Raw genomic sequence first — 27,307 nt, forward strand, 5'->3', positions numbered from 1 at the left:
AACCTTAACCACTGGGCTATGGAGCTCAATGCTCAACTGTGCTAGAAAACCCTCATAGTAGTTTCTCGTGAAATAGGTATTCCTATACAGCAGAAGTATAATTTTATATTTTTTTTAGTAATAAAAAAAAAATGTATGGCACAAAATAAATGTGTAATTACAAAAAAAATATATATATATATAAAATCATACCTCTGATATATACAGTCAGGTCCATATATATTGGGACATCGACACAATTCCAACATTTTTGGCTCTATACATCACTACATCACCACAATGGATTTGAAATGAAACGAACAAGATGTGCTTTAACTGCAGACTGTCAGCTTTAATTTTAGGGTATTTACATCCTAATCGGGTGAACGGTGTAGGAATTACAACAGTTTGCATATGTGCCCCCCATTTGTTAAGGGACCAAAAGTAATGGGATAATTGGCTTCTCAGCTGTTCCATGGCCAGGCGTGTGTTATTCCCTCATTATCCCAATTACAATAAGCAGATAAAAGGTCCAGAGTTCATTTCAAGTGTGCTATTTGCATTTGGAATCTGTTGCTGTCAACTCTCAAGAGGAGATCCAAAGAGCTGTCACTATCAGTGAAGCAAGCCATCATTAGGCTGAAAAAACAAAACAAACCCATCAGAGAGATAGCAAAAACATTAGGCGCGGCCAAAACAACTGTTTGGAACATTCTTAAAAAGAAGGAACGCATCGGTGAGCTCAACACCAAAAGACCCAGAAGACCGAAGAATTTTTTCCCTGGTGAAGAAAACACCCTTCACAACAGTTGGCCAGATCAAGAACACTCTCCAGGAGGTAGGTGTACGTGTGTCAAAGTCAACAATCAAGAGAAGACTTCAACAGAGTGAATACAGAGGGTTCACCACAAGATGTAAACCATTGGTGAGCCTCAAAAACAGGAAGGCCAGATTAGAGTTTGCCAAACGTCATCTAAAAAAGCCTTCACACTTCTGGAACAACATCCTATGGACAGATGAGACCAAGATCAACTTGTACCAGAGTGATGGGAAGAGAAGAGTATGGAAAAGGAAAGGAACTGCTCATGATCCTAAGCATACCACCTCATCAGCGAAGCCTGGTGGTGGTATTGTCATGGCGTGAGCATGTTTGGCTGCCAATGGAACTGGTTCTCTTGTATTTATTGATGATGTGACTGCTGACAAAAGCAGCAGGATGAATTCTGAAGTGTTTTGGGCAATATTATCTGCTCATATTCAGCCAAATACTTCAGAACTCATTGGACGGCGCTTCACAGTGCAGATGGACAATGACCCAAAGCATACTGCAAAAGCAACCAAAGAGTTTTTTAAGGGAAAGAAGTAGAATGTTATGCAATGGCCAAGTCAATCACCTGATCTGAATCCGATTGAGCATGCATTTCACTTGCTGAAGACAAAACTGAAGGAAAAATGCCCCAATAACAAGCAGGAACTGAAGACATTTGCAGTAGTGGCCTGGCAAAGCATCACCAGGGATGAAACCCAGCGTCTGGTGATGTCTATGCGTTCCAGACTTCAGGCTGTAATTGACTGCAAAGGATTTGCAACCAAGTATTAAAAAGTGAAAGTTTGATTTAGGATTATAATTCTGTCCCATTACTTTTGGTCCCTTAACAAGTGGAAGGCACATATGCAAACTGTTGTAATTCACCTTATTTGGCTGTAAATACCCTCAAATTAAAGCTGACAGTCTGCAGTTAAAGCACATCTTGTTTGTTTCATTTCAAATCCATTGTGATGGTGTATAGAGCCAAACATGTTAGAATTGTGTTGATGTCCCACTATTTATGGACCTGACTGTATGAATGCATAATATGTGGGAAACTACAACTGAGGTTTTTAGCCATAATATATGTACAGCCGGTTAACATGAATCTCTATAGCCCAGTGGTTAAGGTTCTTAATGTAGAAGGCTGTGAGTTCAAATCTTAGCAGAATCATTTCAAAAATAGAGGCTAAATAAAACTTAAATAGACACACCAACCTTTTTAATTTGTGTAATTATTATTTTTTGTTGGGAAAGTTGCCAACCCTAACAGAACCCCTGCTCCCCGGTGACCCCCATAACTTTTTTTTATAGTTATGTCTATGGAGATGTGTGGGGGCTCATTTGAGGGAAATCTGTCTTTCTTGACAATACCATTTTGGGGTGTGTATGACTTTATCACTTTTTATAAAATTTTCTTGGGAGATAAAGTGATGAAAAAACTGCAAATCAGCCTTTTTTTTCTGTTACATCCTTCACCATATGGGCTAACTTTTTTAAATATTTTAATAGTATGGGTGTTTTCGCATGCGACGATGCCCATAATGTTATTTTATTTTGGTTCATTTTTGGGGAAAGTGGGGTGATTTTACCTTTCAAGTTTTTTACTTTTTTTTTAAATTACTTCATCAGATTGCAACTTATACAGAATAATGGAAATTGCTCCATTATTCTCGATAGAAATCACTATATCACAGTTTAGTGATGCCACCTAGTGGACTGAACTGGGATATACTAACAATGAGCCTGGAAGCCTAGTACAGGCTGTGGCTCATTTTTAGAACAGGGGCTCCGCTGGGGGAAGGCGCGTCTGAGCAGGAAGCCTGCGCTTCCATTTTTTTAACACGCTCAGATGCCGTGGTGACATCTGAAAAATGCCACAAGGGGGCCCACTGAGATTTATCGCCCAAGGGCCCACATGAACCTGGAGCCAGCCCTGCTGTGGAGGCCACTATTAAAGGGGCAGCTGCTGTGGAGGTCACTGTTAAGGCAGCAGGGTACTGTGAGGTCACTGTTAAGGGAGCGGGGTACTGTGGCTGTCACTTTTAAAGGGGCAGGTGCTGTGGAGGTCTCTGTAATGGGGGCAGGGAATGGTGGAGGTCACAGTTAAGGGTACTGCCCCCTATGGAGGTCACTGTTAGGGTGTGGAGTGCTGTAGAGGTCTCTGTTAAGAGGGTGGGCCCCTGTGGAGGAACCTGTCAAGGGGTTGGGGTGCTGTGGAACTCACTGTTAAAGGGGCAGGCTGCTGTGAAGGTCAAAGTTAAGGGGGTGGTCTGCTGTGGAGGTCCCATTTTAAGGAGGTGGGGCACTGTGGGGGGGTCATTGTTAAGGAGTGGGGTGCTGTGGAGGTCACTGTTAAAGGGTTTCTGTCACCCCACAAAACTCATTATTTTTTTTTTGATAGTTAGATTCCTCATAGCGCGATATAGGAGAATATAATAGTCTTACTTACTTTCATGCGGCCGATTCTTTATAAATCGAAGTTTTATAATATGTAAATGAGGGCTCTACCAGCAAGTAGGGCGTCTACTTGCTGGTAGCCGCAGCAGAAAACCGCCCCCTCGCCGTGTTGGTTGACAGGGCCAGCCGTGATCTCCTCCTCCGGCCGGTCCTGTCAGTAATTCAAAAATCGCGCGCCTCTGGTCATTCGGCGCAGGCGCTCTGAGATGAGGAGGCTCGTCTCCTCAGCACTCCCTCAGTGCGCCTGCGCCGATGACGTCTTCTCTTTCGATGATGTCATCGGCGCAGGCGCACTGAGGGAGTGCTGAGGAGACGAGCCTCCTCATCTCAGAGCGCCTGCGCCGAATGACCAGAGGCGCGCGATTTTTGAATTACTAACAGGGCCGGCCGGAGGAGGAGATCACGGCTGGCCCTGTCAATCAACACGGCGAGGGGGCGGTTTTCTGCTGCGGCTACCAGCAAGTAGACGCCCTACTTGCTGGTAGAGCCCTCATTTACATATTATAAAACTTCGTTTTATAAAGAATCGGCCGCATGAAAGTAAGTAAGACTATTATATTCTCCTATATCGCGCTATGAGGAATCTAACTATCCAAAAAAAAAAAAATGAGTTTTGTGGGGTGACAGAAACCCTTTAACCCCTTAGTGACCACCCATACGTGTTTTTACGGCGGTCACTAAGGGGCCTTAGGCTGGGCCGCCGCGTTTTTACGGCGGCACAGTTTAAGCGCCGCGCGGCTCCCCCGTGCAGCGGGGAGCGCGGACCTGGCTCTCACATGAGAGCCGGGTCCCTGCTCTAACAGCCCGGAACGGCAGGAGTGCCGATCCGGGCTGTTTAAATCTTTACATGCCGGGCGCAATGGCGCCCGCTGCATGTAAAGTGGTGACAGAGGGAGCGGACTCCCTCTGTCTCCCATCAGCACCCCGAAAATGCGATCGCGGGGTGCTGATGTGCTGGGAAGCTTACCTTGCTTCCGATTAGGGCCCGAGCCTGTCTTCAGTTACTTCCAGCAGGCTGTGCCTCTCTGGCGTAGCCTGCTGGTCAATGTTCGAATAGCATTGCTATTGAAATGCAATGCATTATAGAGATAATGCATTACATTTTAAAAGCAATCAAAATACTGTATATTATAGTCCCCTTGTGGGACTATTAAGTAGTAAAAAAAATAGAAAAAAAATACACATTTATTAAATAAAAAAAATTCCATAAAATAAAAAAATATGCCTTTTTTTCCATTGAAAATACGCTTTTCAATTAAAAAAATTGCAAAAAGAAAATATCCCCCATATGTTTGGTATTGCCGCGTCCGTAACGACCGGGACTACATAAATATTACATAAATTATCCCCTATGGTGAACGCCATAAAAAATAAAAAAAGACAGAATTTCTAATTTATTCTTAGTTTCCACCGAAAAAAAACGTAATAACAAGCGATCAAAAAGCGGCATTTACTCCAAAATCATACCCATGAAAAATACAAGTCGTCTTTCAAAAATCAAGCCCTCACACAATTCCATATAAAAAAATTAAAAAAAGTTATGGGTCTTGTGAAGTGGCAATGCAAAATAATTTTTTGGGTTAATAAAAGGTGTTTTATTGCAAAAAAAGTAGTAAAACGTAAACAAAATTATATTTAGTATCACTGTAATCGTACTGACCCAGAGAATAAAGATATTATGTTATTTGCACCGAAAAATGAACGCCAAAAAATGTATAATGTAAAAACGCAGTGGCAGTATTGCTATTTTTCCCCATCTCCCTCCCAGAAAGAGTTAATAAAAGTTAATCAGAAAGTTATGTGTACCCCAAAATGGCGCCATTAAAAACTACAACTTGTCCCGTAAAAAACAAGCTCTCATAAAGCTATATAGATGAAAAAATAAAAAAGTTATAGCTCTTGGAACGAGACCATAAAAAAAGGAAGAAAAAAACGCTTGGTCATAAAGGCCCAAACAGGCTTGGTCACTAAGGGGTTAAGGGTGCAGGGTGCTGTAGAGATCATGTTATGGGCGATACTGTTGATATATTTTAACGACACACAGAAACATTAAATTAAATAGATGAAATATACCCGTGCGAAGCTGGGTCCTTCTGCTAGTGCTATCTATTGGTGAAAGGTCTGGACTGCAGGCAGGCCAGTTCAGCACATGGACTCATCTTCTGTGAAGCCATGTTGCTGTGATGGATGCAGTGTGTGGTTTAGTATTGTCTTGCTGAAATAGGCAAGGCCTTCCCTGAAAGAGAAGTTGTCTGGATGAGAGCATATGTTGTTCTATCACCTCTATATACTATTCGGCATTGACAGTGCCTTTCCAGATGTGTAAACTGCTCATGCCATACGAACTAATGCAACCTTATAATGTCAAAGAGGCAGGCTTTTGATCTGTGTGCCTATAACAAGCTGAATGGCTCCTCTCCTCTTGAGTCTGCAGAACAAGGCGTCCATGGTTTCCAAAAAGAATTTAAAATTTTGATTCATCTGACCACAGAACAGTTTTCCATTTTGCCTCAGTCCATTTTAAATGAGCTCTGGCCCAGAGAACACGTTGGCGTTTCTGGATCGTGTTCACATATAGCTTCTTCTTTACATGATACAGCTTTAAGGCTACTTTCACACCTGCGTTCAGGTGTCCGCTCGTGAGCTCCGTTTGAAGGGGCTCACAAGCGGCCCCGAACGCATCCGTCTGGCCCTAATGCATTCTCAGTGGAGGCGGATCCGCTCAGAATGCATCAGTCTGCCAGCGTTCAGCCTCCGCTCAGTGAGCGGACACCTGAACGCTGCTTGCAGCGTTCGGGTGTCCGCCTGGCCGTGCGGAGGCGAGCGGATCCGTCCAGACTTACAATGTAAGTCAATGGGGACGGATCCGCTTGAAGATGACACTATATGGCTGAATCTTCAAGCTGATCCGTCCCCCATTGACTTTCAATGTAAAGTCTGGACGGATCCGTTCAGGCTACTTTCACACTTAGAAATTTTTCTAAGTTATAATGCAGACGGATCCGTTCTGAACGGATGCAAACGTTTGCATTATAGGAGCGGATCCGTCTGATGAAACATCAGACGGACCCGCTCCGAACGCTAGTGTGAAAGTAGCCTTACTTGCATTTGTGGATTGCACAGCGAACTGTGTTCAGAGACAATGATTTCTGGAAGAGTTCCTGAGCTCATGCAGTGATTTCCAGTACAGAATAATGCCTGTTTTTAATGTAGTGCATCCAATATTGACCGTTCGCCTGGTCCCTTGTGGACATGGATTTCTCCAGATTCTCTGAATCTTTTGATAATATTATGAACTGTAGATGGTGGAATATTCAAAGTCTTCACAATTGTACACTGAGGAATATTTTTTGAAATTGTTCCATTCAATTTATAGATGCAGTTTTTCGCAGACTGGTGAACTTCTGCCCAGCTTTGCTTCTGAGAGACTGATTAGTACCACTAACTTTTCCAGCCCTCTGTTGCCCCTGTCCCGACATTTTTGAGATGAATTGCTGAATGAGTTAATTTTTTCCATCAAATGGTAAAATGACTCCAGGATAGGACCTGCTTGCTCTTGGGCAAATGAATGAAACTTTTACTGGGCGGGATGTCTTTTAATTGGACAGGAGCCACCCCTCACTATTTTGGCAAGATAGATCATGTGCTGTGGCATCCCCTCTTGCTCAAATAGATCAAAGGACTGGGACAGGCCATCCACCTTAATGTTCTTGTCTACAGAACAAAAATGTAACAAATTGAAACAAGCAAAAACAAGGACCATCCCTGACAGGGATTGAGTCATTGAGCAGATTGGAGATAAGTGAAATTTTTATGATCAGTGTAAATGATAACTGGATGATTACCACCGTCCAGAAGATAACGTCATTCTTCTAGGGCCACTTTGATGGCCAGTAACTCTCTGTCTCCGATATAGTAATTCTGCTCACCTGCAGAAAAAGCCATGGAAAAAAAGCCACATGTAACCACCTTGCCAGATTTAGCCTTCTGAGTTAGGATAGCTCCTTCTCCCATGAAGGATGTGTCCATCTCCACAAAGAATTGCTTTGAGACATCAGGACGGTAAAGGGCAGGTGTAAAAGAAAAGGCCTGTTTAAGCATTTGGAAGGCAGATCCTGCCTCAGATGTCCATTCCCTCGCATTCATCCACTTGTGGATTAGAGCAGAGATAGGTGCAGTTAAGGTGGAGAAATGGGGAATGAATTGAATGTAGTAGTTTGCAAAGCCCAGGAAATGTTCCTCTTCAGAGAGTCTGACTCTTTCCACTTGCATGGGTTCTGGTGCAGAAGAAGGAGGAGAAGCAAGTGGTCTCTGGAATGACAGTGCCAGCCGAGGAGGTCTCCTCTCATGAACAGCTTCCTTGGCACATTCCCAGAAAACGCAGATGAATGCGGGTGGTAAGAGAGATCAAGGTTTGTAGCTGGCATGTCACTTCCCTTCAATTTATACACCCTGACAGACCCTCCCAGAATGCTGTTACTAGGACCTCATTGTTTTAGGCCAACTCGGAGGCCAGGGTGCAGAACTGAACGGCATACTGCCCAGTGAAGTTGCAGTAGAGAGGAGGCGGCAGAAAAAGTAAGTTTGGGTTCCTCAAAACCTCTGCAGAAAGTTGCTAGGAACTTTTGCAGATTCCCAGTCACAGGATCACTTTTTTTTCCATAACAGGTTAGCCCAGGCTACAGCCTCACCAGACAGGAGTAAAATCAGGAAGGTCATCTTGGCCTGATCAGTTGGGAACTGGTGGGGCTCCAATTCAAAGTGGATGGTAGACTGGTTCATGAATCCACCAGAGTTTGGGGTCTCTATCACAGCGTGGAAGAAGTGATAGTCATGGGTCAGATCCTCCTGTGAGTATAACTTGAGGAATTGGTACTGTGGCTGGAGGCTGCAGCCCCATTGCGGTACCGGTGAGGGTATTCACAGAGGCCGATATGTTGTGTATGTATGACAGTAATTGCTCCTGGAGGGCCTGGAGTTGAGCTAGTTGTTGGAATTCCTCTGGTAGACCCATAAATGTGGACCAGTGGGTTCAATGGCCTGAGCTTTGTGTTATGGTCAGTGGGTGTGGAACCACTGCGCCAACCAACCAGTTTGACTTTGGGCTAGATCTAAGGGCATTTTCCTGGAAGTCCCCTGGTATTCACCTTCTAACCCCTATACAGGGATCTGCCCTTCACTGCAGGGGAGCTCTAGGCCACTACCTCTTGGAATAGTCCCTCTGAGATTGGCAGCTGACCCAGGTGGGGTCAGAGACACTGATGCAAAGCACCAAGGGGTCAGGCAATACTAGTAGTCAGGAAACAGGCAGAGGTCAGGGCAGTCAGAGTTTGTACAAATCCATGAAACTAGTCTGAGATCAGGGCAGGCAGCACATACAGGTATCAGGTGCAATTTTTTTTTACCATAGCAATTTACAAATTTTAAGCTAAAGAAAGATCTTTTTTTTTTCAACTGATCTTTATTTTTTTAAATGTCAATAGTCTCTGTTCTACAGCCTTCACTTGCAGTGTATCTGCAGACTATCTTGCTTTCTGTTTCAGAGAATCTGTTAGGCAGCTGCTCAGATGGCTGTATGTGAAGCTATTCTATAACTTCATCTCCTCTATACTTAACAACTCTCCCATTTCTTCCCTGCTCTTTACTTCAACTTTACCCCATTCCATTTTGAATCTACCATTCCTTATCTTTCTCCTATTATCTCCCTTGTCATGTTCTAACATTTCATTTTTACACCTCTATAGTTGCAGAAGTGGCCAACTGGAGAAACCTCATACCGTTATAAATATGGCCATGTGAATTAGCCCCTAAAGGGGTTGTCAGAGTTATTTATTTGTTCTTTATATGTTTCTAACTAATCAAATGTAACAGCTTTGCCATGCACTTATGCATCTGTAGTTGCTTCTTTCTCAGATTTCACTGAGGGTCACATGACCTGTGATGTTAGCTTCTCTCCCTGCTCTGATAATGATTTGTGCACAAGCCTGAGAGAGCTGTACACAAGACATCAGAGTGCTGACCACGCCCCCCTGCACTGCCAGCTGCTGCTTATTGCTCTGTCCCTGGATTCTTAACCCCTTCAGCAGCACAAACTCAGGGCTGAAGGCTTTACTGAGTAGCTGCAGGCAGTGAGGAGAAAAATGCTGGGCACAGGAACTGACAGAGGAGTTCTGCAGAGCATTGCACAACAAGTAGGGCGAAGATCCTGTGTGTATCAGCAGTGTAATTGTACAGCTGGGACCTGTAGTCCTACACATACAACATGCTGCTGAGTCTCCCAGCAGGCAGACATGTCACTCAGGGTAGCACTTATATTCACTCCCTTTGCAGGGCAGGGGGAGGGGCAGAGATTGTTGTTACTGCAGGTAAACAAAGGGTAAGGAGAGAACCAGGGAAATGAGGAAAAATATTTTTTTTTTACCTAAAACTTGCTTAGCTCAGTTATATATAGCTGCCCATCAGATTTAGAGTGCTATATTTTTTTTTTTCAAACTCGGACAACCCCTTTAATGAGGTCCATCAGGTTCCGTAATCTGACGGAATTTGCAATGCAGCTTACAATGCAAATGTGATCAGAGGCTAAGATTGTTCATATCTATTAAAAATTAATTTGGACACATAAAACAAAATGCTAGTGTAGTAAAAAGTACCCTAGGACACTTGAATTGTCGTATAAATACAAACACACAATGGCACACTGTAAACAGAAGGCAAAACAATGGCATCGATGTATGAAAAGGCTACTTTTATTAATTATTGCAAATGGTTTGGCATTCTGTTCTCTATTGCTCAATCACCTTCCCCTTAAAAATCTGATCAACTCATCTGTTCAATCCTGCTATTTTTTCTTTCGCTCTCCTATAAAACACTATTAACACGTATGACCTTATGAGTTTACAATTGGCATCACAGAAGAACGTCCATGGACAGCTCATCAGTATGAAAGTCATAAATCAGTGGAGCACGCTTATTTTACATAATGCCAAAAAGATTCTGCAAAATCTGGACAAAAACTAAAGATATGTGCAATATCAGGCAAAAGTGTTCTGTGCTTGTTCAACAAGAATCCCTGAAAGGAGTTTTCCTAGACAGCCGATTGATGTTCATTACAAACATAGATGGTGCTAGGACGTATTCTTCTCCTTGTCCTCCCTGGAAGTTTGGGAAGGATCTTAAATGTTTTGGGCATAAATTCCATGCAAGCCTCACGAAACTTCTTTATCCTCCAGCAGTATATGACAGGGTTGAATACAGATTTGAGGTAACTAAGCCACAAAATGCAAGTACTGATGACATAAAAGGAGGAACTGTAGTAGAAAGTCCTACTGAAGACTGACAGTAGACTGAACACTGAATGAGGAAGCCAGCAAAGAGAGAATCCAATAAAGAGAATCAGTATGGTAGTGAAGGCCCTGGTCTTGAAGCTCATGTCCACATTTAATTGATGAGGCCTCTGAAGCCCCATCAACCCTAACTTGCTTACTTGGCTAAGGCATAAGCTCTCCGCATGGTTATGAATTCGGACAGCATTTCGTCTCACTGTGTTTAGGATGCATAGATAAGAATATAGCATTACACTGAAAGGGATGAAGAACACTGCCACCACTAGCATTACTGCATATGCCCTATCGGCCGAAAATTCTGTATATCCCAGAACACACTGTGGTGCTCGTGTCGGAACTTCAACCAATGTCCAACCTACAACAGAGGGGAACGATATGCAAAAAGAAAATATCCAAGAGGTGACGATCATTATTTTGGCACGGTGTGGGTTTAATTTATCCTGTCTCTGCACAATGATCAGGAAGCGATCAACACTGATAATAAGAAGTATGGCAACCCCTTCTAAGACGAAGAACCAGTAGAGCATGGCTGAGATCTGGCAAAACTGAGAGCCAAAGTGCCAGCTCCCAGTGATAATGGTAACGGCAGTAAAAGGCATGCAGAACAGTGACAGCATGATGTCAGAGAACGCAAGCGTGGCAAGAAGCAGGTTGATTGCAGAACGCATGGCTGGCTTCTGGTAGACAATAAGGCAAACAATGGCATTGCCCAAAAAAGCTATGGCAATCATGAGTACCATTAATATTGCCAACAATATCCTGAGTGGTGTAGGGAATGCACTAAAACTGAAATCCTGGCTCGTTGTCGTCACATTCATACTGAAAAAAGTGCAGCTGCCGAGAGCTGTGCCATTGCAGCCCATTGTTGCTAAGATAATATTGGGAATTTTATTTGCATTTTTCACACATTTGAAGAATCCAGAAATCAGACATTATATCCAATACTGTGTCAATTGAATGCCGTCCTGTATCCTTCCACATCTTGATATGTCTGGCAAAAAGACAATAAAAACACATGAAAGGGCATCAAATACTGAAAATTGGCAATGACGTTGATATAAACAATAGTAATCACATAATAAAATATAAAAACATAAAAAAAACGTCCACAAAATGCTTTCAGTTTCTCTAAGTCGCTTGATTTTAAACCACTTGGCACAATTATTTATTGGCATTTTTATAAATTTACCAAAAAGCCTTGGTACCTCAGCTAGTATGCCAAAATCTGAATTAAAAATACCAAGTTAAATAGTCTGCTTCCCCGTAATCACCGCAGGGCTCTAATCCCCCTAGCAGTCACGCCAGTGCATTCCCCTTGTCCGGTAAACACAGCAGTACTTCCACCACAGTAGTAATAGTAGTGCCCTTCCCTGTAATCATGTCAGTGTAACGCCCCCATATATTCCACAACCAAACACGCATGAGATCAGTCTTCTCCTGGGCAGCTTCTTGAGTTATAAACAATACTCATCATTTCACCCCCCCCCCCCCCCCCCCCCCCCCGCTAAAGACCCCACTGGTATGCCGTTACAGTGCTGGTGCCATACATGCTGTGTGGTTTTCTTTATTTTATTTCACCCAATTTTGCTATCTTTTTAAATGAGTTGTAATTAGATGGCTGATGGACAAACTCTTTCTCTGCCGTCTGTCAATGTGTCATGTTAGTGATGCCCATGCCCTCGGTTCGCAGCCAGATAGGGTATGCGCTTCCATGACAGCAATATCGAGCAGTCAGTGTTTCGGAAACAGCTTGAGAGAGCACACGATGGGGGAGAGTAGAAGAAATCCGTAGACCACAGAGTGCGGTTTCACATGGTGATGGCCAATGTTGGATTTTTTTTTTTTACTACCCAGGGGTTACCCAGTTAAAGATGGTACTAAATCAAAATTGTAACTATTCTGTAGTAGGAAGTTTAAGAAGTGATCAATAGTTTCCGTTTTAGTTTGCAAACCATATTTCATTTATCGTGAGGGGGGGAGGGGTAATCTTTAGAGTGAACTAAAAAGGCTGCACTCCAATTTTTATTTACTTCAGGGTGTAGTCCCTAGATAAAATGAGCATTAGCATTTGCTAATTATAAGTAGACTGTCAGCACTAGGTAGGGGCTGGGGAGTGTCGGACTTCTTTAGTGGAGATTTTGGGGGTCATTTACTATCAGAAATACATCTATATTAGGTGTATTTCTGGAGCAGATTGCAGCACAAAGGTTATTTGCGTTGCAATCTGCGACTTTTCCCTGCTCACGGCATGTCTAAAAAAAGTTGGGCGGGCGGTAGGCCTGTCTCATTCATCATTTTCTACCCCTGTTTTAGGTGCAGAAAATGGTCTAAATTTAAGTCGGCTAGGAAGCTGTCTTAGATTTAGACCGGCGGTAAATACACCGAACTTATGTACAGGCCTGCGCTTCTACATAACTTCGGCGGATCCACCCGCAACTAAGGGGCTTATTAAGACCAGTCTTAATAAATGACCCCCTTTGTTCTCAGGAGCGGTGTAAATATGAACTTTTATACCATCAGCTGCCGTTCCTGCAGGAAGCAGAATTTCGTTCTGAAGTGCTGTCTGCAGTGAGCTGCTTCACTGCCCCTCCTCTGTACTCTAAGCAGCACATTCAGGAGCAGAGCCTTGCAGAATAAGGCCTCGTCCACATTTCCGGGGAAAAAAGAGTCCATGTTTTATCTGTGAAGGATGTGTGATGGATCCATGTGTCCGTTTTTACCCTCTGTGTGTCATTTGTAATCCATGGACGCTGCTTAGCTGAAAATTAATTTCAAAAGCATCTCCTATCAGTCTTCAGTGAAAAACGGATGCACCACGGATATAATCCATGTTGTGTCTGTGAAAGAACAGGAGTATAAACGACAAGGAGAAGATATTCAAGAATTAAAGGTAATTAATTTGTCACAAATTAAGCTAACTATTCCCCAACAGCAGGTTTTTACAAAAAGGGCTGTCATTCTCACCCACTAGTAAATTTCATCTGTTTGAGGTGTTTAAGGATCTCAAATTATTTTCACGTAAATTAATTTTGAAGAAACACTTCAGTAGGGGACAGGAGGTTATTCCCCTAATATCCCCTGCTGAAAGCCAAGCCTTACGAGATCTGGGGACACTGCTGGCAGAGCAACAAGATCCAGAAAAGAATAGGTATCCCGTACATCTGCACCGGAGATCGCGTTTTTTCCCGCTAAGACAATGCAGTTGATACCTTTGTGAAACTAGTAAAACAGGATCTTAAAAATATAGTTCCTAACAAGAAAAAAGACAATTTAACTAAACTGCAGAGACAAGCATTGGAAGAACTAAAGGCATCTAAGGATGTGGTTATAAAACCCACTGATGAAGGGGGATTGTGGTGATATGGCCGATGCAGATGTATGAAAAGGAAGCCTTTAGACAGCTCAATGATTAGATAGGGATCCCACGTATAAATTTAAGAAAGAATTAGATCTTATACTTCAGGAGAGCTTTGATAATAATATTATCAGTAAGAAAATGATGGAGGGATTGACCATAGATTGTCCAGTGAAACCTACACTGTATCTCCTCCCAAAAATTCATAAAAGCCCAACCACTCCTCCGGGACGTCCTATCGTCTCGGGGGATTGGTGGGCTATGTACAAATATTGGGAGATTTATTGATTTCTTTTTACAGAAATGTGTTGAAACACTTCCTTCATTTACAAAAGACACAACTGATATGCTGCGACGTCTGAAAGGAATCCATTGGAGGAAGGGACATATCTAGTTACGTGTGATGTGTCTACAGGCCATGACCAGGGAGTATGAGCGTCAAGATTCTTTTTATCGATGACAGATCTCCATAATGAATTGATTGAACTGATCATACTATTATTATAATTTATGTTGACGCATAATAATTTTTTGTTTAAGGATCGGTTTTTCCTACAGCTCCAGGGGACTGCTATGGGGGCGTCTTGTGCGCCCTCACATGCTAATTTGTTCCTGGGGCTGTGGGAAAGAGAGATCATTCAGAATGCTCCGGGATATGACGCCGTACTCCTCTGGTCAGGGTATATAGACGATGTATTTTTCATCTGGCAGTGCTCCACATCACAGTTGGAAGATTTCCTTAACAACCTAAATGATAATGAGTTGAACATCAAGCTAACTTGGAAATCTAGTTCAGTAGAGGTTGAGTTTCTGGATATCATGATTAGAAGGAGATTTGATGCAGTTGTAATTACTGATGTCCATAGAAAGACGACTGTGGTCAATTCTCTCTTACATGCTACGTCATCTCATTATCCGAAGGTAATACAGGCTATTCCGATGAGCCAATTCCTTAGAATGCGACGTATCTGCTCTGAGGAAGAGAACTTTGAAAAACAATCCTCTCACTTGACGAAACGATTTTTAGAACGAGAATACCACTCAAAAGTAATAAAGGAAGGATATGAAAGAGCCAAAAGGTCATCTTGGGATGCATTGTTAGTGAAAAAAAGAAAAAGAAAGACGGATTATTCTATGGTGAAATTTATTACTCCGTTTAATAAGGAATGGCGTTCCATTCAGAATATTTTTCACAAACACTGGTCAGTACTTTAAACAGATAGAGACCTTTTGGCATCATTACCGCCATATCCCCAGATTACATGGAAAAGATCACAAAATTTACGTGATCTTTTAACCAACAGTCACTACACTGTGGATACATCAAAAGGGATGTTTGGCAGTAAAGGCCCTAAATGGGGATCCTTTTCGTGTGGTACATGTGCAGCTTGCAAATACATGCTTCGCTCCATCACATTCTGGGACTCCTCCAAGGAGTAAGAATATAAAATTGTATATAACATTAGGTGCAATATGGAAGCCGTTATATATTTGATCACTTGCCCATGTGACCTAATATTTATTGGAATGACCACAAGAGCATTAAAGGTACGTGTTTTGGAACATGTCAACAAAATTCAAGCTGCTTTGGATACCCTATGAAAGGGAAGTGGATGGTTTGCAGTCTATCCCTCGTCATTTTTGTAAGTATCATGCTTGCGACCCAAGGGGTTTGAAAGAATAGACAGGGTTAAATTGGGATCTAGAGACGGGGATGTTAAACGTGCTCTATTGCGTAAAGAAACCAAGTGGATTGTATTGTTAGATACCATGACCCCAGGAGGTCTAAACGAATCGAATAGCTTCAAGTCCTTTTTTTAATTTACGTGAATTTTAATTACTGGGGTACCTATATATTTTGGTTTTAATTATGTTGTTATGTGTTTAGGTTGTTTCTTGTTCTTTGTATGGTGGCAGATAACCTTTAATGATGTACAAGCGGAAGTCTATGTGATTTAAAGAAGTAAAAGAATATGGAGTGAAGGATCCAGAATTCTGAAGACACTGAGCCTCCTTATCATTTTACTATTCATATTATTTGATTAGGGGTTCGATCTGTATTGTTACATTTTGCACTTTGAGGTTCTTACAGCTAATAGGGGGATGGACTTCTGATGGGTTGACTCCATCCTCCATAATTTGGGTTATTTTGGGTATGTATATTTTTAATCATGTGGAGTTGATCATGAATTATGAGGCGATTATTTCTGCACTTGCACTTTAGGGATCATTGTCAGATGTCACATGGTAGATGTACTTTGCCCATTGGTCCTTGTTCTCTCAATGTCTGATGGGCTGACTTCATCTGACATGTGTCATCTATATAACACATGTATTCATTATGCACTGTTAGCATGCATTCACCTATTATGAATTGGTTATTTTTATATAATATACAGTACAGACCAAAAGTTTGGACACACCTTCTCATTCAAAGAGTTTTCTTTATTTTCATGACTATGAAAATTGTAGATTCACACTGAAGGCATCAAAACTATGAATTAACACATGTGGAATTATATACATAACAAACAAGTGTGAAACAACTGAAAATATGTAATATTCTAGGTTCTTCAAAGTAGCCACCTTTTGCTTTGATTACTGCTTTGCACACTCTTGGCATTCTCTTGATGAGCTTCAAGAGGTAGTCCCCTGAAATGGTTTTCACTTCACAGGTGTGCCCTGTCAGGTTTAATAAGTGGGATTTCTTGCCTTATAAATGGGGTTGGGACCATTAGTTGCATTGAGGAGAAGTCAGGTGGATACACAGCTGATAGTCCTACTGAATAGACTGTTAGAATTTGTATTATGGCAAGAAAAAAGCAGCTAAGTAAAGAAAAACGAGTGGCCATCATTACTTTAAGAAATGAAGGTCAGTCAGTCAGCCAAAAAATTGGGAAAACTTTGAAAGTAAGGGCTATTTGACCATGAAGGAGAGTGATGGGGTGCTGCGCCAGATGACCTGGCCTCCACAGTCACCGGACCTGAACCCAATCGAGATGGTTTTGGGTGAGCTGGACCACAGAGTGAAGGAAAAAGGGCCAACAAGTGCTAAGCATCTCTGGGAACTCCTTCAAGACTGTTGGAAGACCATTTCAGGGGACTACCTCTTGAAGCTCATCAAGAGAATGCCAAGAGTGTGCAAAGCAGTAATCAAAGCAAAAGGTGGCTACTTTGAAGAACCTACAATATGACATATTTTCAGTTGTTTCACACTTGTTTGTTATGTATATAATTCTACATGTGTTAATTCATAGTTTTGATGCCTTCATAGTCATGAAAATAAAGAAAACTCTTTGAATGAGAAGGTGTGTCCAAACTTTTGGTCTGTATTGTATATATATTTTTTGTCTTTTATATATATTTTTATTATTATTTTTTTATTTTATTTATTTTTTATTTAAGACTATTTTCACACTTGCTTTTGGTGCGGATCCATCATGGGTCTTCACAGACGGATCCGTTCAGATAACACAAACGTCTGCATCCGTTCAGAACAGATCCGTTTGTATTATCTTTAACATAGCGAAGACTTTTAATAGCTGATTTAAGGTCCCCCCATATGTTTTTATGTATTTTTTCGGCACGGCTCCGACGGTCCCCCACTGATTCTTTACATCAATGCTTATGTGTGCGCTAACTTCCTGTCGCACTGCCTTGTGGGTCCTAGCGCCGCGCCGTGTGGTTTCAGCTGTCTATCAACTCCTACATGCATCCCCCCCATTCATATTCCGCTTATTTCTCCAGCCTGCCGCCCCATTTGCCTAGAATTTACATTGGAGGTGTTTACTATGTTAAATAGCATAGTGCTCTGCCTCCTTCATTGATAAGAAAGTGCACTGCCCGATGACATCACTGGACCAGAGGGGCGTGGCTTAGTGCTGTATGTTGCCGCCTAGTTACCGTCCTCCTGCATAATTACAGTGGCTGACGGTGACGTCACCGGAATCCTTGTGAAGTGGAAGAAGAGGCTTCGCTCTGCACAATGGGCCCCGGTACGTCACTGACTCTGCAAAAATCTGCAGAGAATTTCTGAATTGAAAACGGGACATCAGAAAAGTCTGGTAAAGGTAGCACAGGCATGTATGTAATATTTAGGTGACTGATATACACTTACACCAATGTCCCCAATGCTGGACATCCCCTGTAAGCTGGGGTTTGGCACCTCACACCTGCCCGTATCAAAACCGCCATTGATTTTAAAGGGGTTTTCTCAAAGTAGTTTACCAAAATCTGATCGGTGGAGGTCCAATTCCCTTGCTGATCAGCTATTTGAAGAGGCCGCGGTTATCCAGTGAACTGCGGCCTGCTCACAGCTTACCAAATACAGCACCGTACATAGCGGCGGGGCTTGGTATTGCAGCCCCCGGGTTCATTCACTTGAATGGGACTGATCTGTACATAGGCCATGTGACCCATGAACATGACATCACTGTCCTAGTAGGAAGAGCCTGAGGCGCTGCAACCTCTTCCAACGGCCGATTGTCGGGACTGTCAGAAGTGGGACCCCCACTGATCAGGTCATCAATATCGAACTCCAGGAAAATTCCTTTGATGGGCTTTTCTCATGGCAAGTCATCAGTTCAGCTCTGTTCACACTATAGTCCACAGTCCCAAGAAGCTATTCCTGCCATCAAAATAACGGAAACCCTGACAGACCCCACCAGACTCTATAAGGTCCAATGGTGACCATTTGGGAATGTCAGATGATGGATCCCAATCTTTCAGATTTCAGCTTTTTGTCTGTTTTCATGACAACTTGACATTTTGTTCCGCACACCATGTCAATGTGGCATAGGGTATTGGGTAGGTTTCATTGACATCCTTACACTGCCTAATACTTGCTGTAGTAACCATTCCCTTTTTGCTGTAGAGTATTAGCACTGCAATGTACTATGCTCTTGCAGCAGCCCCTAGTATACAGACTCGGTCCACCATGTCACACACTGCACATTACCTTCCTGACTGGACGCTGCGGCTCTCCCCTTCCCTCACTGCACGGACACGGCGCCCATGTCCAGTCTGCTGTCTGCCGGAGCCCCGCAGCCTGCCATGAATCCGACCGACCGAATCCTTCCAGGGGTGGGCCCAGCATCAGCGAGCTGCGCCTGCTCCGTGCCTCAGACCGCGGGCGGGTTCCCCTCAGTGTCTGCCATCAATGTCTTACATGGCGTCGTGACCAGAAGTCAGTGTCTGGTCTCATCTCCATATACAGCCCTAAAGGATGCAATCTGTCTCACCTAATATTTCCCCCCACATACCGGCTCCCATCTTTTTAAACGAGGACACCTTTGGTTTATTGTGTGAAAAAGCCACTTTTCCTGCATATCTATACTTCAAATGTTTTTTTTTTTTTTACACAGCACAAAATTATCTGAATATAAAAAAGTCTAGAATCCAAATTGCATCAAATAATGAAATAATACGCAAGGCGGGCTTAACTATATAGATAGGAACCAGAGAAATGCATCCTGGATCAATATTGTAAATGTAATAATGTAAATCTATCCCTCAGATCAAAAAGTCCCCTTTCACACGAGCGAGTATTATACGCGGGTGCAATACGTGATGCGGACGCATTGCGCCCGAGCGGAATCCGGATCCATTCATTTCAATGGGTCTGCGTTGGTTTTCACGCATCGCTTGTGCGTTGCCTGAAAATCGCAGCATGTTCTATATTCTGCGATTTTCACGCAACACTGGCTCCATAGAAGTGAATGAAGGCTGCGTGAAAATCGCATCCGCATTTGCTTGCGGATGAGATTTTCACTGATTGTTGCTGAGAGATGTTGTTTGTAAACATTCAGTTTTTTTATCACGCGCCTGCAAAACGCATTAAATCGCATTGCACCCGCGCAATAAAAACTGAACGCGATCGCAGACAAAACTGAATGAACTTTCTTGCGAAATGGCGCATTTTTCACTGAACGCATCCGGACCTAATCCGCTCACGCTCGTCTGCAAGGGGCCAAAGAGGGACGTTTAAGGAGCAAAGAGGGACTTGGGTCAAAAAGAGGGACACTTCGGAGGTCTGCATTCATGCGTTATTCCATTGCCGCAAGCAGGGACGTACACAGATCTCATAGGGCCCCATAGCAAAACTCGGTATGGGCCACCTGCACCTAGTTTCCCAGTGTAGGTGTAGAACATGCGCAGCTCCCCAGATTGCTGACAAATTTACGTTTTAGTTTTTTTTATCAAGTGGAAGAAATTTTAATTGAATTGAAATTGTAATAAAAAAAAAAGTTGTCTGGTCTCCCCCACTTCATCCAACTTCTACGTTGGAAAAAGTGGAAAAGGTGCTTTAAAAATATGGCGTTTATACTGAATGACGTATCTCTCAATGTATTTACACCAGAAAATCACCATAAATACATTTGGGGACATTTATCAAGACCAGCGTATTGTACAGGAACTAATATGCGACAACTTCAGTTCATTCCGGAGGACCGAAGCTGCTGCACAATGCAAACCAATCCCCCCAGCGGAGATTGAAGGAGCCGGAGCACAGCTGGGTTTTAGCACATTCAGGGGTAAAAGTCTGCGATCGGCATTACCGCCAGTTGCAGACTTTGGCCGCGGTATCTGCTGTATGAAACAGCTGGCACCCGGCGGCTATGGGGCTCGGCACATGTGTGAGCGGGCGCCATGTTTAAAGTCCCAGTCAGCGTCGTACATGTACAGTACATGAAAATGCAGTGTTTTCACACAGGGAAGAGAAGGACAAGTTCTGTGCCAGGGTGTCCTCCCCCCCGGGCGCGCCATAGGAGTTACATGCCTCTATTGTATGTAGAGCAATATTTCATTTAATGATTGTTAGTGGGGGTCGCAATGTGCAATTGCTATGATATGACAGTCGCCAGGGGCGTAGCTAAAAGCTCATGGGCCCTGGTGCAAGAGTTCAGCTTTGGCCCCCCTTCCCTTAGTGCTTTGTGGCCAGGGGCAGGGAAGCACATAGTCTTCATGCTGCCTGAGGCAAAAATTGAACCCCACCCTCGTGCCCAAATTCTTGACCTAACCCCTTCCCTCCAGCCAGAGCTGTAACTGGACCAGCATGCACTTTCTATAATACCTATAGCTACGCCCCTGACAGTCGTAAAGAATACAACACTGTTGGGATTTACACATAACGTTTCCGTGAAAATCGCAGCATGCTCTATTTTGTGCATTTTTCACGCAACGCAGGCCCCAGTGAATGGGGCTGCGTGAAAATCGCAAGTGCGGATGCGGTGCGATTTTCACGCATGGTTGCTAGGAGATGATCGGGATGGGGACCCGATCATTATTATTTTCCCTTAGAACATGGTTATAAGGGAAAATAATAGCATTCTTAATACAGAATGCTTAGTAAAATAGGGCTGGAGGGGTTAAAAATTTTTTTTAAAATAATTTAACACACCTCATCCACTTGTTCACGCAGCCCGCTTCTCTTCTGTCTTCTTCTTGTCCATGGTGATGGATCATGTGACGGACCATGTGATGAGCGCAGTGACGTCACCACAGGTCCTTTTCCTCAAAGAAGAAGAAAGAAGAGAAGAAGCCGGGCTGCGCGAACAAGTGGATTAAGGTGAGTAAAAATATATATTTTTTTTTTAACCCCTTGCAACACTGTTGGGATTTACACATAACGTTTCCACCATCGACCGCATGCCAGTTATGTGTGACTGCGATTTTTCTGCATCTCAGTCACAGCTGTAAAATAGAGCTCGACCTTAGGACACAGACATTTTTTGGGTTGTGCAACTTTTCTGAGACCTGCTGCATACCTCCCAACTTTGTAAATGAATAAAGAGGGGCGCAAAGCGCGCCGCTGCAAATTTATTCCACACTAGGCCTCGCCTTTAACTCCGCCCAAAATATAACTATACACCTAATCCCACCCAGTCCCCTTCATGCCACCACACAGTATTTATGCCCACATTTTGTCTTCACAGAATTATGCCCAGCTGTGCCCCCCAGTAATATGCCCACATTGTGCCCCCTCAATTATATGACCACATATGTCGCGTGTCACATCTTGACACCATTGACAATCATTAGGTGTGATGTCACAATGCAACCTTCATGTCAATTGACCCCTATTGACGTGAAGCCCAAGCCTAAGGGTGGCTGCACACGATGCGGATTACGCACTGATTGTTGTGCGGACAAACCGCAGTGTAAAACGGTACCAGCAAAGTGTACAAGATTAGACAAAGATCATGTGTACTTTGTTTTCTCTCTGGTATGGAAATTGACCTGCTGTGTGGATTTTTAAAACAATTGTTGTTGCATTTTTCTTGTCCGAATTTCACCTTTTTCAGTGGAAGGATGAATCTGTGGAAAATCCACATCAAATCTGCACCAAAAACTGCATAAAAAAACAGCAATATCGTGATAAATATTGCAGATTTATGTGTGATTTTTTTTGTGCAGCTTTGGTGGGGATTTTCTGCATATAAATCTGCACCATGTACAGCCACCCTTAGGCCTCTTTCACACGGGCGAGTTATCCGCGCGGGTGCAATGCGTGAGGTGAACGCATTGCACCCGCACTGAATCCGGACCCATTCATTTCTATGGGGCTGTGCACAATGAGCGGTGATTTTCACGCATCACTTGTGCGTTGCGTGAAAATCGCAGCAAGCTCTATTTTGTGCATTTTTCACGCAACGCAGGCGCCATAGAAGTGAATGGGGCTGCGTGAAAAGTGTGCAAGTGTCGATGCGGCCGCAAGCAAGTGTGGATGCGGTGCGATTTTCACGCATGGTTGCTAGGTGATGATTGGGATGGGGACCCGATCATTAATATTTTCCCTTAGAACATGGTTATAAGGGAAAATAATAGCATTCTTAATACAGAATGCATAGTAAAATAGGGCTGGAGGGGTTAAAAAAAAAAAAAATAATAATTTAACTCACCTCATCCACTTATTTGCGCAGCCGGCTTCTCTTCTGTCTTCATCTTTGCTGTCCATGGTGATGGATCATGTGACGGACCATGTGATGAGCGCAGTGACGTCACCACAGGTCCTTTTCCTCAAAGAAGAAAAAAGAATAGAAGCCGGGCTGCGCGAACAAGTGGATTAAGGTGAGTTAAATTATTATTTTTTTAACCCCTCCAGCCCTATTTTACTAGGCATTTTGTATTAAGAATGCTATTATTTTCCCTTATAATTATGTTATAAGGGAAAATAATAAAATCTACAGAACACCTAACCCAAACCCGAACTTTTGTGAAGAAGTCCAGGTTTGGGTACCAAACATGCCGATTTTTCTCCCGCGCGTGCAAAACGCATTAAAATGTTTTGCACTCGTGCGGAAAAATCGTGCATTTTCCCGCAACGCACCCGCATCTTATCCGGCCCAAATCAATGACGCCCGTGCGAAAGAGGCCTTAGGGTACTTTCACATTAGCGTTATTCTTTTCTGGCATTAAGTTCCGTCCTAGGGGCTCAATACCGGAAAAAAACTGATCAGTTTTATCCTAATGCATTCTGAATGGAGAGCATTCCATTCAGTATGCATCAGGATGTCTTCAGTTCAGTCCCTCTTACGGTATTTGGCCGGAGAAAATACCGCAGCATGCAGTCCAAAATCCTGGAACACTTGCCGGAATGCCGGATCCGGCATTATTTTTTATTGAAATGCATTAATTCCGGATCCGGCACCAAGTGTTCCGGAAAACCGGATCCGCATGCGCAGACCTTTAAAAATGTGAATTTTTTTTTATACCGGATCCGTTTTTCCGGATGACACCAGAGATCCGGATCCGGTATTGCAATGCATTTGTGAGATAGATCCGCATCCGGATCAGTCTACTAATGCTACCCATTTGCATATGGATTTCCGGATCCGGCAGACAGTTCCGTCGAAGGAACTGCCTGCCGGAATCTAACAACACAAGTGTGAAAGTAGAGCAGATCCCGAGCGGGTAATCCTCTGCGTGAAAGAGTGGGGGAAGGGGCACCCGGACAGGGGAACAGTCACATTTGTATAGGATATGTGTATAGATGCTAGGGGCACATCCATACACACACACATATATATATATATATATATATATATATATACACACTTTCTGGGGGAATATATACATATATATATATATATATATATATATATATATATATTCATAGATGTTTGGGGCACATCCATAAATATATATATATATATATATATATATATATACACACACACACCAATAAGCCCATCTATATAATATATTACATACATAGAGATGCATGCTGCCAATGGGGGCATACATACATCTCTATGTATATATCCACACCACCTGGACAGGCCCATATAAAAGGGCCAATATATGAGCATATATGTCAGGGCATATATATATATATATATATATTTAAATCTAACACTTCCCTCAACAGTTTTCCACTGACCTACAGTCATGGAAATGAGAAGCTGTGGTGTGGACTAAAGTTGGTGGTCTTTTTTTTATTTATTATCTTTTATTTTACACATTATGCCTCCCATGAAGTCACACATGACCATTGGGGGAGGAGGCATTAAACATTACTGTTTTTCTTGCTTATTTCTTTTGTAACTAGGGCTGACATACAGTGGCATATACATAAAGAAGTAAGGACCCCATAGCAAGGATCAAACCAGGCCCCCCAAACAGGACATAAGGGTTTCTGCGTAAGGGCATTTTCACACGAGCGGATCCCGTGCGTGGAATCCGCTGCGTGAAAGAGAGCCAAGCCCCATTCCGGACGTCAGAGACACTGAGGATTAACATGACTGATAATGCTCTGTGCTTCTCTGTGATCTTTTTACTACAAAATCACGGTGACAACTTTATCTGACTGTGATTTTGTAGTAAAAAGATCACAGAGAGGCACGGAGCATTATCAATCATATTAATGCTCCATGTCTCTGCTGTCCGGAAAGGGGCTTGGCTCTCTTTCACGCAGCGGATTCCACGCACAGCATCCGCTCATGTGAAAGAGCCCTAAACCCTTTTCAATAACCCTTCGGCCATTTTTTCCACTGCCTCATTTGCTAAAAGTTGTTCCTTGCATCCTCAAACTGCGGCCCTCCAGCTGTTGTAAAACTACGACTCCCATAAGGCCCTGCTGTAGGCTGATTTGCCACCATGGTAGTTACGCCCCTGCTGACATACAGTATTAGCCCTGGTAACAGGAGGTATACAGTCTCTTGACATGGGGTACAGAGCTAGTCTGGGGTCCTGCAGTTTGTGCAGTTGCCCTGGAGCTGGCAATCAGGTGATTGCTGGAACAGAAGCAGGCAGCAACATGGCAATGCCCTGACCTACATTCACAGTACTTATTGAGCTCTGTGTATACAGGGAGTGCAGAATTATTAGGCAAGTTGTATTTTTGAGGATTAATTTTATTATTGAACAACAACCATGTTCTCAATGAACCCAAAAAACTCATTAATATCAAAGCTGAATATTTTTGGAAGTAGTTTTTAGTTTGTTTTTAGTTTTAGCTATTTTAGGGGGATATCTGTGTGTGCAGGTGACTATTACTGTGCATAATTATTAGGCAACTTAACAAAAAACAAATATATACCCATTTCAATTATTTATTTTTACCAGTGAAACCAATATAACATCTCAACATTCACAAATATACATTTCTGACATTCAAAAACAAAACAAAAACAAATCAGTGACCAATAAAGCCACCTTTCTTTGCAAGGACACTCAAAAGCCTGCCATCCATGGATCCTGTCAGTGTTTTGATCTGTTCACCATCAACATTGCGTGCAGCAGCAACCACAGCCTCCCAGACACTGTTCAGAGAGGTGTACTGTTTTCCCTCCTTGTAAATCTCACATTTGATGATGGACCACAGGTTCTCAATGGGGTTCAGATCAGGTGAACAAGGAGGCCATGTCATTAGATTTTCTTCTTTTATACCCTTTCTTGCCAGCCACGCTGTGGAGTACTTGGACGCGTGTGATGGAGCATTGTCCTGCATGAAAATCATGTTTTTCTTGAAGGATGCAGACTTCTTCCTGTACCACTGCTTGAAGAAGGTGTCTTCCAGAAACTGGCAGTAGGACTGGGAGTTGAGCTTGACTCCATCCTCAACCCGAAAAGGCCCCACAAGCTCATCTTTGATGATACCAGCCCAAACCAGTACTCCACCTCCACCTTGCTGGCGTCTGAGTCGGACTGGAGCTCTCTGCCCTTTACCAATCCAGCCACAGGCCCATCCATCTGGCCCATCAAGACTCACTCATTTCATCAGTCCATAAAACCTTAGAAAAATCAGTCTTGACGTTTCAGCTTGTGTGTCTTGTTCAGTGGTGGTCGTCTTTCAGCCTTTCTTACCTTGGCCATGTCTCTGAGTATTGCACACCTTGTGCTTTTGGGCACTCCAGTGATGTTGCAGCTCTGAAATATGGCCAAACTGGTGGCAAGTGGCATCTTGGCAGCTGCACGCTTGACTTTTCTCAGTTCATGGGCAGTTATTTTGCGCCTTGGTTTTTCCACACGCTTCTTGCGACCCTGTTGACTATTTTGAATGAAACGCTTAATTGTTCGATGATCACGCTTCAGAAGCTTTGCAATTTTAAGAGTGCTGCATCCCTCTGCAAGATATCTCACTATTTTTGACTTTTCTGAGCCTGTCAAGTCCTTCTTTTGACCCATTTTGCCAAAGGAAAGGAAGTTGCCTAATAATTATGCACACCTAATATAGGGTGTTGATGTCATTAGACCACACCCCTTCTCATTACAGAGATGCACATCACCTAATATGCTTAATTGGTAGTAGGCTTTCGAGCCTATACAGCTTGGAGTAAGACAACATGCATAAAGAGGATGATGTGGTCAAAATACTCATTTGCCTAATAATTCTGCACGCAGTGTACAGTGATGGGGAAGGCAGGGACAGGGAAAAAACGTATCTGCTGTCTCAATGGGGAACCTGGCTATAACTAGCAAAGGGCTCCGATCTGCAAGGATAAACGCAAACCGCCCAGACTTTTATAGTCTATAGGCAGCCTGGAAATGTTAAGAATATTTTTTAGTCCCATTTAGGGTGGGTTCACATAGTTTTTTTTAAGCTCCAGAAGGTCAATGGGAAATATGAAACACCGAACCGCTACTGGTGGTGTTTTTTGTCTATCTTGCTTTTCAAAAACACAGAATTCTGTAGCTCTTGACTTTTTTCAGGTGTTTTGACGTTGCCTCTATAGGTGAACCACACCATTATAACAAAAGCTAGTGGTAAGAGACACTCTTCGTCAGGAAAAAAAGGAGCAAATAACGCAGGTGGGCAAAAAATTTGTGGTAATTTAATGTGTATGGAATGTGTAGATTTGTGGAGCCTTTCACATGTGGATTTTTGCTAGGATTTTTGGATGAATTGACATCACAGCTGGT

The 27,307-nt window shown here is 43.0% G+C and overlaps 1 protein-coding gene across 1 annotated transcript; it reads right to left on the reverse strand.

Annotated features, from left to right (window-relative positions):
- Positions 1-9,992: 9,992 nt before the first annotated feature.
- GPR45 (G protein-coupled receptor 45) lies at positions 9,993-19,044 on the reverse strand. The gene is made up of 2 exons (XM_040421960.1): positions 18,903-19,044; positions 9,993-11,581 (listed from the first exon to the last, which is right to left on the reverse strand). The coding sequence occupies exon 2, from the start codon at positions 11,451-11,453 to the stop codon at positions 10,332-10,334; it is 1,122 nt and encodes a 373-aa protein (XP_040277894.1). The 5' UTR covers positions 11,454-11,581; positions 18,903-19,044; the 3' UTR covers positions 9,993-10,331.
- Positions 19,045-27,307: the final 8,263 nt, after the last annotated feature.

This window comes from Bufo bufo, chromosome 3 (assembly GCF_905171765.1).
Source record: "Bufo bufo chromosome 3, aBufBuf1.1, whole genome shotgun sequence".
NCBI lineage: Eukaryota > Metazoa > Chordata > Amphibia > Anura > Bufonidae > Bufo > Bufo bufo.

Bases quoted from the DNA above. Each gene is read 5' to 3' on its own strand.
- GPR45 (XM_040421960.1), bottom strand. From the start codon at position 11,453: ATGGGCTGCAATGGCACAGCTCTCGGCAGCTGCACTTTTTTCAGTATG.